A 15670-nucleotide genomic window follows, 5' to 3' on the forward strand; every position below is an offset into this window, starting at 1 on the left:
CTCTCTCAGGCAGGAGGGCTGGCCTCCCAAGCCCCTCAGCACTGGGTCTGCTCTGTGTTGATCTGTGTAGAACTTCCAGGCAGGAGGACGGGAACGGTGGTCAGGCAGAGCGGCTGGAGAAGGCTGGCTCAGTGCTTCTTGCTTTGAGTGAGGAGCTTTGCACTGCTCTTCGTTCCCCTACTGGGAGCAGGTGCAAAAGGTGTGTTGCATTGGAATGCTGGCCATGTGCATAGATCTTAGTGCCTATGAGGGCTTATGTAACTTTTTTTTTTTTTAATTGATATTTTAATGGTTTCTAACATTGTGAAATTTTGGGTTGTACATTTTTGTTTGTCCATCACCACATATATGACTCCCTTCACCCCTTGTGCCCACCCCCCACTCCCACTGCCCTGGTAACCACAGTCCAGTTTTCTCTGTCCATGTGTTGGTTTATATTCCACATATGAGTGAGATCATACAGTGTTTGTCTTTCTCTTTCTGGCTTATTTCACTTAACATAATACGCTCCAGGCCCATCCATGTTGTTGCAAATGGGACGATTTTGTCTTTTTTTATGGCTGAGTAGTATTCCATTGTATATATATACCACATTTTCTTAATCCAATCGTCAGTCGAGGGACACTTAGGTTGCTTCCACTTTTTGGCTATGGTGAATAACGCTGCAATGAACATAGGGGTGCATAAGCCTCTTTGGATTGTTGATTTCAGGTGCGTTGGATAGATTCCCAGTAGTGGGATGGCTGGATCATAGGGCATCTCTATTTTTAATTCTTTGAGGAATCTCCATACCGTTTTCCATAGAGGCTGCACCAATTTGCATTCCCACCAGCTGTGTATGAGGGTTCCTGTTTCTCCACATCCTCTCCAACATTTGTTGTTTTTTGTCTTGGTGATTATAGCCATTCTAACAGGCGTGAGGTGGTATCTTAGTGTTGTTTTGATTTGCATTTCCCTGATGATTAGTGATGTTGAGCATCTTTTCATGTGCCTATTGGCCATCTGTATATCTTCCTTGGAGAAGTGTCTGTTCATTTCCTCTGCCCATTTTTTGATCGGGTTGTTTGTTTTTTTGTTGTTCAATTGTGTGAGTTCTTTATATATTATGGAGATCAACCCCTTGTCAGATGTATGTTTTGCAAATATTCTCTCCCAGCTGGTTGGTTGTTTGTTCATCTTGATTCTGGTTTCATTTGTCTTATAAAAGCTCTTTAATCTGATAAAGTCCCACTTGTTTATTTTTTCTTTAGTTTCCCTAGTCTGGGTAGGCATGTCATCCAAAAAGATTCCTTTAAAACCAATGTCAAATAGTGTGTTGCCTATATTTTCTTCTATGAGTTTTATAGTTTCAGGTCTCACCTTCAGGTCTTTGATCCATTTTGAGTTAATTTTTGTGAATGGCGATAGCACATGGTCCACTCTCATTCTTTTGCATGTGGCCGTCCAGTTTTCCCAACACCATTTATTGAATAGACTTTCCTTTTTCCATTGCATGTTCTTAGCACCTTTGTCGAAAATTAGGGCTTATGTAACTTTTAATTTCACTTGTGACTTCTTCATGTAACTTTCAAATTCTTGTTTGCCTTGATAAATTAGGCTCTTAGTAAATGCTGGTTGAATAAATGACAGAGTGAAATGGGACAGGAAGAGCGTGGGCCCTTCAGGATGAGGTAATTATGGTGGATGGCATCCTTATTGCTGTTCTTCCTCTATTTCCTATCTTTAATTTTTTTCCTTTCAGTATGAAAAATTTCAAACCTTCAGAAAAGTATAGTAGTGTAATGCCACCCGTATATCTATCATTTAGATTTGATAATAATAATTATTTTCCTGCCATATTTACTTAACTGCTGTGTTTGTTGAAGTATTTTATTTTTATTTATTTATTTATTTTGTGAGGAAGATCAGCCCTGAGCTAACATCCATGCTAATCCTCCTCTCTTTTTTTTTTTTTTTGCTGACCGGCTCTGAGCTAACATCTATTGCCAATCCTCCTCCTTTTTTTTCCTCCCAAAGCCCCAGTAGATAGTTGCATGTCATGGTTGCGCATCCTTCTAGTTGCTGTATGTGGGACGCGGCCTCAGCATGGCCGGAGAAGTGGGTGTGTCGGTGCGCGCCCGGGATATGAACCTGGCCTGCCAGTAGCGGAGCGCTCGCGCTTAACCACTAAGCCACAGGGCAGGCCCTGTTGAAGTATTTTAAAGTAAAATAGGGACATCATGACATTTTATCACAAATGCTTCAGAAGCAACTCTAAAAGGTGAGGACATTTTCATACTGAACTACACTTTCATTATCATCCTTAACAAAATTAATCACTTTCTCTATTTGTCCCCCAAATATTTTGATTTGTTCAAACCAGAATTCAAAGTCTGCGTACTGCATGTGGATGTTGTTTCTTTTGATACGGAACAGTCCCCCTATCACCTTTCTTTTTCATGAATTAAAAAGATTGGACCAATTGCCCTGTAGAAGGTCCCACTTTCTGCATTTATTTTATTGTTTTCTCATGATGTCACTTAACATATACCTCTGCTTCCTGTGTTTTCTATAAAGTAGAAGCTAAGTCTAATGGGTTGACTAGATTAAGGCTGAGTATTTTTGACAAGAATTCCTCATGGGTGGTGTTGTGTGTGTCATATTGCATCACATCAGGTGGTCCTTCATGTCTGCTTTTCTCAGTATTAGTGGTGTTAAGATTCATCTGAGTGTTAGGCTGGTGCCCATTGTAGTTGCTTTTTCTCCTCGTGACCTGTAAGCAACAGTGATTCTTTGGTGCTATGTGACTATCCAGTTCCCCATTAACTTTTCACTTACTGGTGGTGGCATCCTTGTCCAAATCAATTATGTAATTAGAAACTGTAATATGGCAGTATGTTTTAATATATCCTTCCTTCTACATTGATTAGCTGACACTCTTCTGTTAAAAAAAAGAGCTTTCTCTCATCAACAAGGCTATTTGGATAGGGACAAATACGTGTTTTTTTTTTTTTTTTCTGGGGGTTTTCTCTTTTAACAACACTAAGGACTTGTGGATTTTTATATATACATCCTATTTCAATCAAGTACCATTATTATTCTTTTTGATGTTCAGATTGTTTCATCTTTGGCAGTGGGAGCCTCTTCAAGTTGGTTTCTGAGATCTTTTGACATCATCCCAGTCTGTGTTATCTTCTGTGCTTTCAGGCACTAGAAGATGTTCCAGGCTCATCTTGTACATTCCTTGCCCCAGACCTAGAAACTTCCATTTCTCCAAGGAGGCCTGGATCCTGTTAGCAGGGAATGGTGTTAAGCCCTTTCTCTTCTCTTGATTGGTGTAGCCACTTTTGGCTTTTGGAAGCACCTATCAGTTATTTCTGAGTCTATTTTATACCTCCAGTTACTCTTGTGAATTAGTTTAACAGGGAAAATAGCTCTTCCTAAGGGGTGTGTGTGTGTGTGTGTGTGTGTGTGTGTGTGTGTGAGATACAGAAAGAGAGAGAGGGAGGGAGAGAGGGAGGGAGAGAGGAAGAGACATTGATTTTGCCTGTGAAGACTGGCATATTTATTAGTGTGAGATTAAAGGGAGTATCAAAAGGGACTAAAAACATTGATGTCACCATGTTGGTGGTTTTCAGATCCCCAAGACCCTTCACTCTTCCTCCTGTGACCTTTGATCTTCCTGAAATTTCCCTGCAGCTGCACTGAAAAGGCCAGAGTGTTCGAGAGGGAGGGCTGATTGGAGACGAAGCAACAGCACAGACAGGCCTGGAGGATGGTTGAGGGGTGGTGGGGGTGGGCGGCCAAGGCTCAGAGGGAGGGTCAGGGCCACAGAGGATGTCCTCACCTAGAAGGACAATATGTAGGATCAGGCTCCTTTTAGGCCTCTCCAATGTCCCCTCAGCTTTGGACACCTCCTCAGGAAGCCACGGCTGCAAGCTGGATGTGAAGCTGTGGTCTGGTTGATAACATGCTGGTTGTGGGTGGTTCCTGGGTGTAGGAGACTGCTTTTCTTGGGCATGAATTGAGTCCTAAGGTGAAGGCAGAAAATAGGCCTCACAATCAAGGTGAGTGGAACTGGGACCCGAGGTCTCTAACTTCCCACATGTGCCTCTTCCAGGTGGAGAATAAAGCTACAAGGTAGCATCATAATGAAAATAATGGTAAAGACAACAAAGCAATAATTGTGGCTAACATATTATTTTCAGATGAGGGGAGGTTAAGTAACTCAGCCAAGGTCACACAGCATAGCAAATAAATTGAGGAGGCAAGACTCAAACCCTGCAGTGTGGGCAACTTTGTGAGTGAAGTCTTTCTCTGGGCAGCAGGGTCATGGAAATACAGCCGGGTTGTATTCCTGCCTAGGGCTCGGTTATATACTGGCTGCTGTGAACACCTGTATTCCATCCTCCCCAAAGGCAAGGGCAAGAGACAGGGATAGAGTAGGTGCTCAGCTGTAAAACTGAATTCTGGAGCAATGGGTCCTGACTCGTCTAACCCTTTGAGATGTTACTCAGGGCCGCTGCCCTGCTCCCATTCTCAAAGAACCTCCACGTTTCCAGGAGTACCATACTCTGACGTGGACTCGATGTATTTCTGTGCCCAGCCACGCTCTCTGGAGGCTCTGCTCCTGGCTTGGATTACTCAGAACTGGAAAATGCCAGATTGGGTCATGGATAAGAATAGAAACTCACAGACCAGGCACATGCTTCCCCGCTGGGCTCTGGCGCGTGTCATGGGCACAGAGCCACCTTGTGCTGGCTACTGCTTCCCCACAGGTAGGATGTGGTGGGGATGATGAGGCCATCCTCCCAGCAAAATGCCATGGTCAGTTTCTATTCACACACACTCTCACACATTCACACACACACTCACACATTCACACACACACATACACACACACACACCCCTCCCCATCCTAAGCTATTAGTAGTAGGACCATCAGGTAATTGTAGCATCACACCAGAGTAACACAGAGATAAGGACACTCTAGAGGTCAGCTTTATTTAACGCTTGGCCTGACATAGGCAAGGGAGCAGGTATGGCGGCTACAAAGAAATTTTCCAACCTCTTGGCGTTTAGGAAGAGCCTAATTTATATGCTCCCAACCCTCCCTTGCTGCTGTACCAATCCATCTTGTTCCTTTGTAACCAGAACACTAATGACACCCATGATACATACTTCCAGAGCCAGTTCTTTCCAGGAGTGTTTATCAGCTCTAGGGTATTTTGAGACTTTGTGTGTGTGTGTGTGTGTGTGTGTGTGTGTGTGTGTGTGTGTGTGAGAGACTGTTGTCTAGGAAAGTCAGAGTCTGGGCATGAATAGGACTGCTGCCCCTGTGTCTGGGAGTGACTTTAGGGGTGCTGTCTGCTGTTATCACTGGTTCTTCCTTTGATCTCCTTCATCAGCACAGGGTTTCATGGTTTGGAATGAGCTCCTGCTTCCTCTGTCCAGCAGCCCTCATTTTCCTTTTCCTAGTGCAAAGGATTAACCCTGGAAAGCACCCTTTAGAGCAAACCACAAAACCATGGTTCTTTGTGGAGTTGGCACCAGATACAGTGGTGCCCAGACACCGGAAACCTCAGCCCCTACCTGGTTCTGGGATGGCATGGCTGGAGGGGTAGATGTCCTGCTAGTGGAAAGTGAGGGAGGGACAAGTGCTCACATGCGCGGACAAGGGCCAAAGGCATGGCCAGGGGCCCAGGACTCTCTAACCTCGACTCTACACACTCCCCACAGCGGGAATGCATATCTGTCCACGTGGGTCAAGCGGGAGTTCAGATTGGCAATGCTTGCTGGGAGCTCTTCTGCCTGGAACATGGCATCCAGGCAGATGGCACCTTTGGTGTGCAGACCAGCAAGATCGACGACGACGACTCGTTCACCACCTTTTTCAGTGAGACTGGCAACGGGAAGCACGTGCCCCGGGCTGTCATGGTAGATCTGGAGCCTACTGTGGTGGGTGAGTATGGGCTAGGATCCTCTCCACGGAAAGCACCCGTGAAGCTGCAGAGGCTTGGGCTCATGATTGCTACGGAAGCAGAATCTCTAATTGGAAGGACTCAACTAGAGTTCCCGCACCCCACCCCTGTTAGCTCCTTGAATTCTTCACGGTCTGGGGACTCTTCCAGTAGGGATCAGGGATCTCTGCTCCCACTATAGCTCTAAGCTATGCAGAACAAAGCGCACTCTGCTTAAACTCCTTAAACCTGCTGAGACAGACCGAGATTGTCAAGATTCTTTACTAAATACTAAGGGCAAAAAATATAAATAATTTTAGAAATTATAAGAAGCCTCCACATGGTCAATTTCCCAAAGTATAGGTTTCTGATTCTATAATAATTGCAGTCTGTTCTCACAGGTCTGTATCTTGCACATGAAATGGAGTAACAGTAGGCACATTCTCTTATAGCCAGAGGTTGCTGTAGTTCTAGAATATGCCTCATTAGGATCTTGGAAAACAGGAATTCTGACTTGTGTTGGGACAGGATTCTTGCTGCTTCCCCTCTTCCCCCTCTCCCCCCTGAGTCCCCTCCTCCCAGGGCCACTTCCTCTGGGTGTGGCCCCTCGGTCAGTCCTTAGCTTACATCAGGATATCCTCAGCTTCAAGGCTGGCTCACCAAGCAAGGGGTGGACAGGCTCCACAGAGCATTTGGGCAAATGCCTGTCATGCCTGTATAATAATTTCCAACAGACTACAGGTACCCACCCCTTGGATACTCTGTACAAATACAAGAAGTGCAGATTACTGCGGCCGGCCCCATGGTGTAGTGGTTGGGTTCGGCACACTCTGCTTCAGTGGCCCGGGTTCGCGGGTTTGGATCCCAGGCATGGACCTACACCACTTGTCAGCCATGCTGTGGTGGCAACCCACGTAAAAAATAGAGGAAGACTGGCACACCACGTTAGCTCAGGGACAATCTTCCTCAAGGAAAAAAGAGGAAGATTGGCACAGATGTTAGCTCAGGGCGAATCTTCCTCAGCAAGAAAAAAAAGTACAGATTACCTTCCCAGGCCATGGCACAAATGGGTGATTTCCCTGGGGGTGGTGGGGAGAGTGACCATGAAGAGAAGAATGGATGTAGTTGGGGCCTGATGCATCTTGGTCAGGCACATGCATGCCCACTTTGTGTGGACCCTGGGAGGTGAGCAGAACACCCTTGTCAGCCTCTCTAGGGCTCCTGCTCTTCTAGAACCTGGAGCATAGCTTTGCTTCCAAGTCATTGTAAAATATCTCTACTGCCTGACATACATTATTGCCACCTTGAGGTGGAGGTTAAGGGTGGGACAATTCCTGGGAGAGCCTAGGAACTGGGCAGATCACCCTGAATCTTTCTCTGTGTCCCTAGAACATTTTAATGCAAATGAAGTGGGGTTAAATTTTTGGGTAACCTCGCAGCATGACAGAAGAAAAAAAAAGAGAAGCCTAAAGGGGTCAAGGTAGAAAGGAGAAGCATTCAACTTTGGTGTGTGGTGAGCTCTGTAAACCTAAGACTTTTTAAGGTTCCAGCCAGCAGAGTAGCTGACTTCTCACTGCCTGCTTCAGTCACAGACTTCAGGCTCTCTTAGTGCCTGTGTTACCCCAGAATTCTCCTAACCTTTTGTAGATTTATTATAGGGTTGTCTGGTTTCACCTCAGTGGAGTTTTACAGGTAGGAGAAATGGAGACCCAGAAGCGTGTCATGTGGTATTCTAACGGGGAGAGAGGCATCTCCTCTGGAAACCAGGAAGTAAGACCTAATGGTCCCCTTCTCTTGGTAGATGAGGTTCGGGCAGGAACCTACCGCCAGCTCTTCCATCCAGAGCAGCTGATCACAGGAAAGGAGGATGCAGCTAACAACTATGCCCGTGGCCACTACACGGTAGGCAAGGAGAGCATCGACCTGGTGCTGGACCGCATACGAAAGCTGGTAAGAGTTAACAAGGACAGGGGGTTGGTGAGTCAGGCTCAAGTGGACAGGCTTGGACTCAAACCCCTCTGAACAGGCTTGGTAGAGGCACGTGATCCTTGGCTACAGCATAAAGTTCCTAAGATTTGAGAATTTCTGCTTATGTTCTGAAAGAAGCATTCACGGGGATGGTGCCCCTTCTTCTGCCTGGACATTATGGACTACCCTATAGGCTGATGACCTGTTAATACTTATTGATACTCTGTGGTAGTATCTGGGCGAGATTCTAGGTATAAGGAAGGCTGAGCTCTTTGTTTGTTGGAAGCATAGGTTAACAAAGCATTTAACTTGGAAGAGAAGAGGAAGAGATTGTTGATATATTTCAGCACTTACAAATGCCATTACAAAGTCATTAAATACATGTGTTTGTTTAATCCCCTTCATGATGATACGAAGGATCTCTCTTCTCTCTACTTGAAGAAGAAATTGAGGGCCAGCATGGTTTAATAACAGCCCAGGTCACACAGCTGGAAAATGGTAGAGTTAGGATTTGACCCAGGTTGGCTTGACCAGAAAGCTCTGAGGTGTAGGGTGGGCCACTTTATCTATTTGAGCCCCGTTTCCTTATCTGTACGGTGGAAAAGGTTGGACTTGATCAAGGGTTCTTCACTTGGGAGCTAAGGATGCCAGATTTTTGTATATGTTCACCTTTTATGTTTAGAGGAGGGCTCATCAGTCTCAAAGCCATCTGTGCTCCCCAAAAGTTCAGAACCACTGGACTGAATGATCATAGATCATATCCAGTGGGAAAATTCTATGACTATGAATTCTCTGAGTTCTGATAAGCACTAACATTGAGTGCTTACTCCATGTCAAGTCCTTGCTCAGCACATTACGCTATCTCATTTAATTATCACAATAACCTTAAGAAATGAGTATTTTTTATTGTCCTCCCTTTAAACAGAGGAAACAACAGTTTGGAGAGGTTCCAGTTTTTACAACTGGAAAATGGCAAAGATGATATTAAAACTCAGGTTCTCTGACTCCATTTATATTTCTGAAATTGGTACCCTGAGCCACCTTCCAAGGTTGGGCTGAGATGTGCAGGTCAGCAGTTCCCACAAAATCAAATGACAACTACAGGGGAAGTGGGCAAGGAGTTGGGGCTTTCAAAGGGCAAAGTCATTAACCACTGTGGTTCTGCAACTCTCATTACTGGTTCAACCAAGCCACTGGGCTGGAGCTTTCATGTACCTAGAGGCATGTGCATGTGCAATTTGACACCCCATATTTTAGCTAGTCCTCCTAAGATCAATCTAATTCCCTTTCTGTTTCCTTGCTCCTTCAAGGCTTATTTTGATTTCACTCCCATAGAAGTGTTGAGGGATGGGGTGGCAGTGCCTGCCTTGGTCCCCCTGAGGGTATTCTCAGAAACTCGTCTTCATGGTTTCCTCTCACGTCCTACTCTCCTAGACAGAGGCCTGCTCCGGCTTGCAGGGCTTTCTGATCTTCCACAGTTTTGGTGGTGGCACTGGCTCAGGCTTCACTTCTCTGCTGATGGAACGCCTTTCCCTGGATTATGGCAAGAAGTCCAAGCTAGAGTTTGCTATCTACCCGGCCCCCCAGGTCTCCACTGCCGTGGTCGAGCCCTACAACTCCATACTGACTACCCACACCACACTGGAACATTCAGATTGTGCTTTCATGGTGGATAACGAAGCCATCTATGACATCTGCCGCAGGAACCTAGACATTGAGCGCCCCACGTATACCAACCTCAACCGCCTCATCAGCCAGATTGTGTCCTCCATCACTGCCTCTCTCCGCTTTGATGGGGCCCTCAATGTGGACCTCACTGAGTTCCAGACCAACCTGGTGCCCTACCCCCGCATCCACTTCCCCCTGGTCACCTATGCACCCATCATCTCTGCCGAAAAAGCCTATCATGAACAACTCTCTGTGGCTGAGATTACCAGCTCCTGCTTTGAGCCCAACAGCCAGATGGTGAAGTGTGACCCGAGACATGGCAAGTACATGGCCTGCTGCATGCTCTACCGGGGGGACGTGGTGCCCAAGGATGTGAATGTCGCTATTGCTGCCATCAAGACCAAGAGGACCATCCAGTTTGTAGACTGGTGTCCCACAGGTTTTAAGGTGAGAGCTGATGACTTAGGCAGGAGACAGACAACTAGAGAAGCAGAGAGAGATTACCAAGGATGGGGGACAAAGATGTGTAAATTCCAGGGTCTTGGACTGATATACAATTCCACGGGGGCTTCAGGTTTTATGAGATGATATGGGAAGAATGGCTTAAATCAAATGTAACGTTAATTTCATTCATTCATTCATTTAATTTAGGTAAGGAGAGACTTCATTTGAAAGGATTATTGAAAGAAGGGGAGGAGGACTATTGCAATAGGCAGATGGGCACTACTGCACTAGGGAAAAGGCTTCCACTTCTCCTGCCCTCAGATCCGCAAGCATCTCAAAGATCAGGTAGAAAAGGGCTTTTCTTTTATAAGGAGGAGTGAACAAGGCTAGAAAGAACCTGTGTGGGGAAGTGGGATGAACAGGCCAAATGGGTGGAGGTGGCCGTGATCTGATGATAGATCAGAGAACGGAGTTAACACAGAGAGGTATAATTTCCTCCTCTAACAAAAGATGTCTTCTTCTCTCAATTTATTTTGAAAAGTTAAATATTCACCCTGTAGGTCTTAATCAATTTAGAGTAAGGATAAGAAATTTTATGGTTATTATATGATTGTGAATCACTTATATTATGAAGCCCTGACATTTTCCATTGACCAGGAGTAAGCAGGAGCTGAGGAAGCCTGTTGTAGATCAGGAGAATGCCAGACTCGGAGGGTTAGAGGGGAGATATAGAACAGCCAGGGAAGACTTTGGGATCCCAGGACTAGTGAATGTTGACTGTTAGCAACATTGTGGCTAACAATGGCACTGGCCGGGCAGGCAGCGGCTCTGCACATGTGAACTGCTTGACCACTCTGTCCTGTGTTCCTATGGTTTTTAATTAGATTTCAATATCAAAATAACTACCACCATTTACATTGATTAGTACCCCCCAGTCATGCCTTTAATAGTTCAGAGGTTTACAGAGCACGAGGGGTGGTTGTACCATTTTCTGGAGATACAGAGATGAGCATGTCTCAGTTTTTCATTGGTGGGACTTACAAAAACAAGGCACCATGTGCCAGCCTCTTGGCTGATCTATTTGCATATGAGGCTTTGACCCAGCTGATCTGCTGAATAAGGGAGCATAGCATTCTTCCTCACTGCTCTACTCTTAGCTACATATATAATCTTTTCCCCCTAGACTATGCCTATTTTTTCTTTTTCAAATGGAAACAAACAACAAAACAAGCTATTAGGAAAATGAATAGGAAAAAAGTTAAAATATGACATACGAGGCTTGTGGGAGAGTTAACAAAAAGGAGCTGGTGCTTCACACTCTCGCCTTCATTTTAAGCTGAAGCTCTGGTGTTATGTCCAGAAAGATGAGAAGGTAGTGCTAGCATCTTTAGCTGCTTTTCAGGAAAGCACGTGCCATGGGGGTGGATGTTGTGGAACTTCATCCTCTTGCATCCTCCCCAAGGATGTTTGTCCCCACTTGACTCCGGTCAAGAGTTACTACTGTTCAAGAAAGAGGAGAGTTGGCTCTAGGCACAAAGTTTTTGCTAGTCAGGGCCAGATCTAGTAATATATATGATGTGGCAAAGTTTATATTCATTGCCCTTCCCCTTCTCATTTTTGGTCCCTTGCCCCGTCTCAGCATCCCTTCCACCACTAAGATGCCCCTTTGTCTAAGAGGAATGATAGACCACTGTGAATTCATGTAATCGGTTACCCACCTTGCTGTATAGCCTGCTGCAACTCCCACCTCCACCTCTCAAGAGGACATGCATTTTAAAGCTGTGAATTTCAGAGACTGATAATTAAGGCATGGTAACCTGGGTAGGAGAGGTATTTTTCAGACAGTACCATGGTTCTCAGTGTCCCATAAATATTATCACAGTGTGTGACCTTAGACTTTTTCCGGTTTCCTACAGTTCCTGGGGTTTGCTTTGGTTTATGATATGTGTGTGGGGAGAAGGGAGATTTCTAGAATAGTAGCCCCACTAACAGGTTGGGCTAGGGTTAGCTCGGAGGACCCTGTCACGCCACCAGAACTTGGGAAATTGGCTCGTCCAGACGAGAGTTTTAACTAACTTTCTTTGACTAGAGTCCTTGCTTTTTTCCAAGAAGCCCCACTCCCCAGAGACATAGGGCCTGGTTAACACTAACACCATCCCCAAGATCCTCTGGATCTTTTTATTTATTTTATTTATTTTTCATTTATTTTTCACGGAATATCTCCATGACCTTTTACATAGCCCTTCACCCTTGGCAGAGAAACTTCCCTAAATTTATTGACAGCGTAACTAAGAGGAATTTCAGATGACCATTTGGGAAAGAATAAACTTTATAATAACTTCAAGTTTAGAAATTAATTTGCCTCTAAAAGGAATCGACTTCCCTTTTACAGATAAACATATATTGTACGCCTCCCTCTTAACAATCTCATTCATTACCCTCCTTGGTCTGCTTGAGTCTCCCCACTAACATTTCTACTTATTACCAGCCCTGTTCTCCTCCTTTTCTTCTCCAGTCTTCAGATTCCCCAGCCCCTCCTCTTGAATTTGCCTGTACCCAATCCCACTCATTTTTACTTTCTCTTCAACACTCATCTCTCTAGCTGCCTGCCTTCCCAACCTCCCGATGCCCGCTTTTCCCATCCAGTCCTGTTCTCACACACGACCCTGTCTGCTACCAACCTGTTACCAAGAGCCCCCATCTTGAGTTATCCTTTGACTGCCTTGCATCTTATTTTGTTGCTCTTCTTCTTTCTCTGTTCCTCAGGTGGGCATCAACTACCAGCCACCCACCGTGGTGCCAGGAGGGGACCTGGCCAAAGTCCAGCGGGCTGTCTGCATGCTGAGCAACACCACGGCAATTGCGGAGGCCTGGGCCCGCCTGGACCACAAGTTTGACCTCATGTATGCCAAGCGGGCCTTTGTGCATTGGTATGTTGGAGAGGGAATGGAAGAAGGAGAATTTTCCGAGGCCAGGGAAGACCTGGCTGCCCTGGAGAAGGATTATGAAGAAGTGGGGACTGATTCATTTGAAGAAGAAAATGAAGGGGAGGAATTTTAAATATACACATTCCTCTTGGCCATGTCTCTTTATTTATGCTGCTCCACTCCAAGCACATTTACCTATTCCAAGAGTAATAGGCCATACTCCCAACCTCAGCCTGATTCCTGTCTCACATAGGAGGAGGGTGTCTGACACCAGTACTCATGGGTACTGGCTGAAAATTGATGCTGAGCTCTGTCAGACCCTCTCCTGGGTAAGAACAGCTTTGTGTCACTAAAGAAAATGAGGATCACTGTCTCTGGGTTAGAGTGAAGCCAAGTTACACACGTGAGGAGGCCTGATCAGCATTTTTAATTCTGGATTAGGCTGTGTCCCCCCTCCCCTCCTCCCCCTGCCCCAACACAGCCTGTTGGCTAGGGAATGGTAAAACACTCAGGAAAGGAAAGACCTGGGCATTGGGAAGATTCCAGGAGGGGAGTGCCACTGTTCTAAGAGCTAGAGAGTTAGTGAGAAACAAGAGAGACACATTTCCTGCTCTCGTAAATACACAAATAAATGAATGAGATCATTTCAGATAGTGCTGAGTGATGTGAAGTAAGAGAACAGCGATGAGAAAGTGCTGGGGGAGTGCTCCTTTAGACTGGGGGTCAGAGAAGGCCTCATGGAGACCTGAAGGAGAGGAAAGAGCCATGATGTGAAGAGCTGGAGTCAGAGGGTGCTGTCAGGCGGCCACATACATGTGGGAACAAGCTTGGAGGATCTAAGAACAGAAAGGAGGTCAACGTGCCTGGAGGACAGTGAGAGATGGAGATGAGACCCAAGAGCCAAGAGGGACCAGAGCATATTCAGCTTTATAGACCATGGTAAGGAGTTTCGACTTTTTTCTAAGTGAAACAGAAGCATTAGGAAGGTTTTAAGCAGGATATCTACCATACTTTATGTACATACATACCTTACCTCTGATCCTCCCAAATATCTCAAAATGGATATTCTGCTCATTTTACGGATGAAGAAACCGAGGTTTAGAGAGTGTATGTCTTGGAGACAGTAAGAGATGGAGCTCAGATAGCAGGGACCACCAATTCTATTCTTTTCTCGACCCTACATTGTTTCTATCCCTTGGCGTTTGTGCCAGGGTCCAACTGCTGCCTCATAAAATGACGGATAGAGGAAAAACAAAAGTCTATATCGTTTACAAAGGAGAGGACCAGTTAATGAATCTCTTCCCTGAAGTTGGCAGCTCTGGTAGGATTTTAGGAAAAATCAAAAGGCTGCTTTTAAAGTACTGGTAAGATAGCCAGGGTTAGGCCCATAGTACGTCCCTATGCATTAAATGTATACCTCGTTAATTGCTGACTTCCCCTAAATGTTTCTATTCTATCCTTAGAAGCCCTGAGAAAAATAGAATAAAATGTTCCAAGAAAAGGAAGATTAGGTAAGAAGTGATGCTAATCACCTTTCCTCTAGATTTATGTGAATTAAGTTAAAATAAGCACAAATGGCAAAGTCACAGAAGTGACGTCTAAGAAGTACGAGTAACGGGGGCTGCAGGCAAGTTGAAGAGATGCTGATACACAAGGGCCTTGGAGGTCTTTTCCCCCAGTGTCTCCCCTCCCATTTTTCCTCATTTGGTCGAGGGCCTGTCCAGTCATGGGGTTGGGCACCTCTAGCCCTGCTCAGCTTTTATGGCTCTGTTCATGAAGGAGGACTGTGGAATTTTAGAACTGGCGATAAGTGTCCCCACAAAGGGGGTAAATAGGAAAGTGGGTAATTCTCCACCATTCCCCGTGATAGGCAGCTTCATAATCCTTTCTCCAGCAGAGGATTGGTTAGAGGTTTCTTAAGACTGGAAAGCAAGTTTGGCAGACACTAGATAAGAGAGTTGTGGCTTTGGTAGGCTGCTGGTGTAGCTCAATGGGTTTTAGCCTGGATTATCCAGTTTCTTGAATCCTAATGCCAGCTCTTAGGGACACCTAAGTCATTTTCACCTACAGAGAAAAAAAGTAATTTTTGCTTTTTTATACTTTACTCCAGGAATTAGAAGAGTCCATAGTTAACATAATATCCAGTGAAATCATCTTTCGTTTTCTGCCCCACTTTCTCAATGTATTTCTTGGTTCTTTCTGGTTTGGGAGCATGGGTGTTCATATGCATCCCTCACCCCAGCGTTTGCAGTGCTGGGTCCTGAATGCTCGACAATGGAGACAGATCTCCAGCCTTGTGACAGCATCAGCTTAGGTCCCAAAATGAACCTTCTGAGAAAGAAGTTAGTATGCTTATTTTCTCCAAACTCCTGATTCTATCAGCAATTTGATCAGCATTTAACTTTTCTCTAACACAAAATTGCCACTAGCCCCACTATTCTGAGTTTTTAAGGGTCACTGAGTCAACCTAATGGAACTGCTTTTCCTATTACAATGGAAAGCTACTAAAGGGATCAAAAACTTCCCTTTTTGTGTTGTGAGTCCAAACTGTCTACATTAAAAAAAAAATAGTGCTATAATTAGCTTTTTTAAAAGACCTTGTGACAAATTTATGATGTTGACCATTTTAGGGATGATGCATGTGAGTGTGAGAGAGCCAGTGGGGCAGAAAGGGAGGATATCAGTGCTGATGAGTAAATTGTGTAGTGCTTAGGATAGCCGTCC

General features: G+C 45.1%; 1 protein-coding gene across 2 annotated transcripts in view; it reads left to right on the forward strand.

Annotated features, from left to right (window-relative positions):
• Positions 1-13097, forward strand: part of TUBA8 (tubulin alpha 8) — a 32867-nt gene extending 19770 nt beyond the window's left edge. For both annotated transcript variants that reach the window (XM_087443005.1, XM_004438812.3), the window contains exons 2-5: positions 5719-5941; positions 7741-7889; positions 9342-10022; positions 12786-13097. In XM_087443005.1, the coding sequence (XP_087299131.1) occupies positions 5719-5941; positions 7741-7889; positions 9342-10022; positions 12786-13079 (1347 nt within the window). In that variant the 3' untranslated portion in view covers positions 13080-13097. The remainder of the gene's footprint in view (positions 1-5718; positions 5942-7740; positions 7890-9341; positions 10023-12785) is intronic.
• Positions 13098-15670: the final 2573 nt, after the last annotated feature.

This window comes from Ceratotherium simum, chromosome 17 (assembly GCF_057802395.1).
Source record: "Ceratotherium simum simum isolate JZ-2026a chromosome 17, ASM5780239v1, whole genome shotgun sequence".
Lineage (NCBI taxonomy): Eukaryota > Metazoa > Chordata > Mammalia > Perissodactyla > Rhinocerotidae > Ceratotherium > Ceratotherium simum.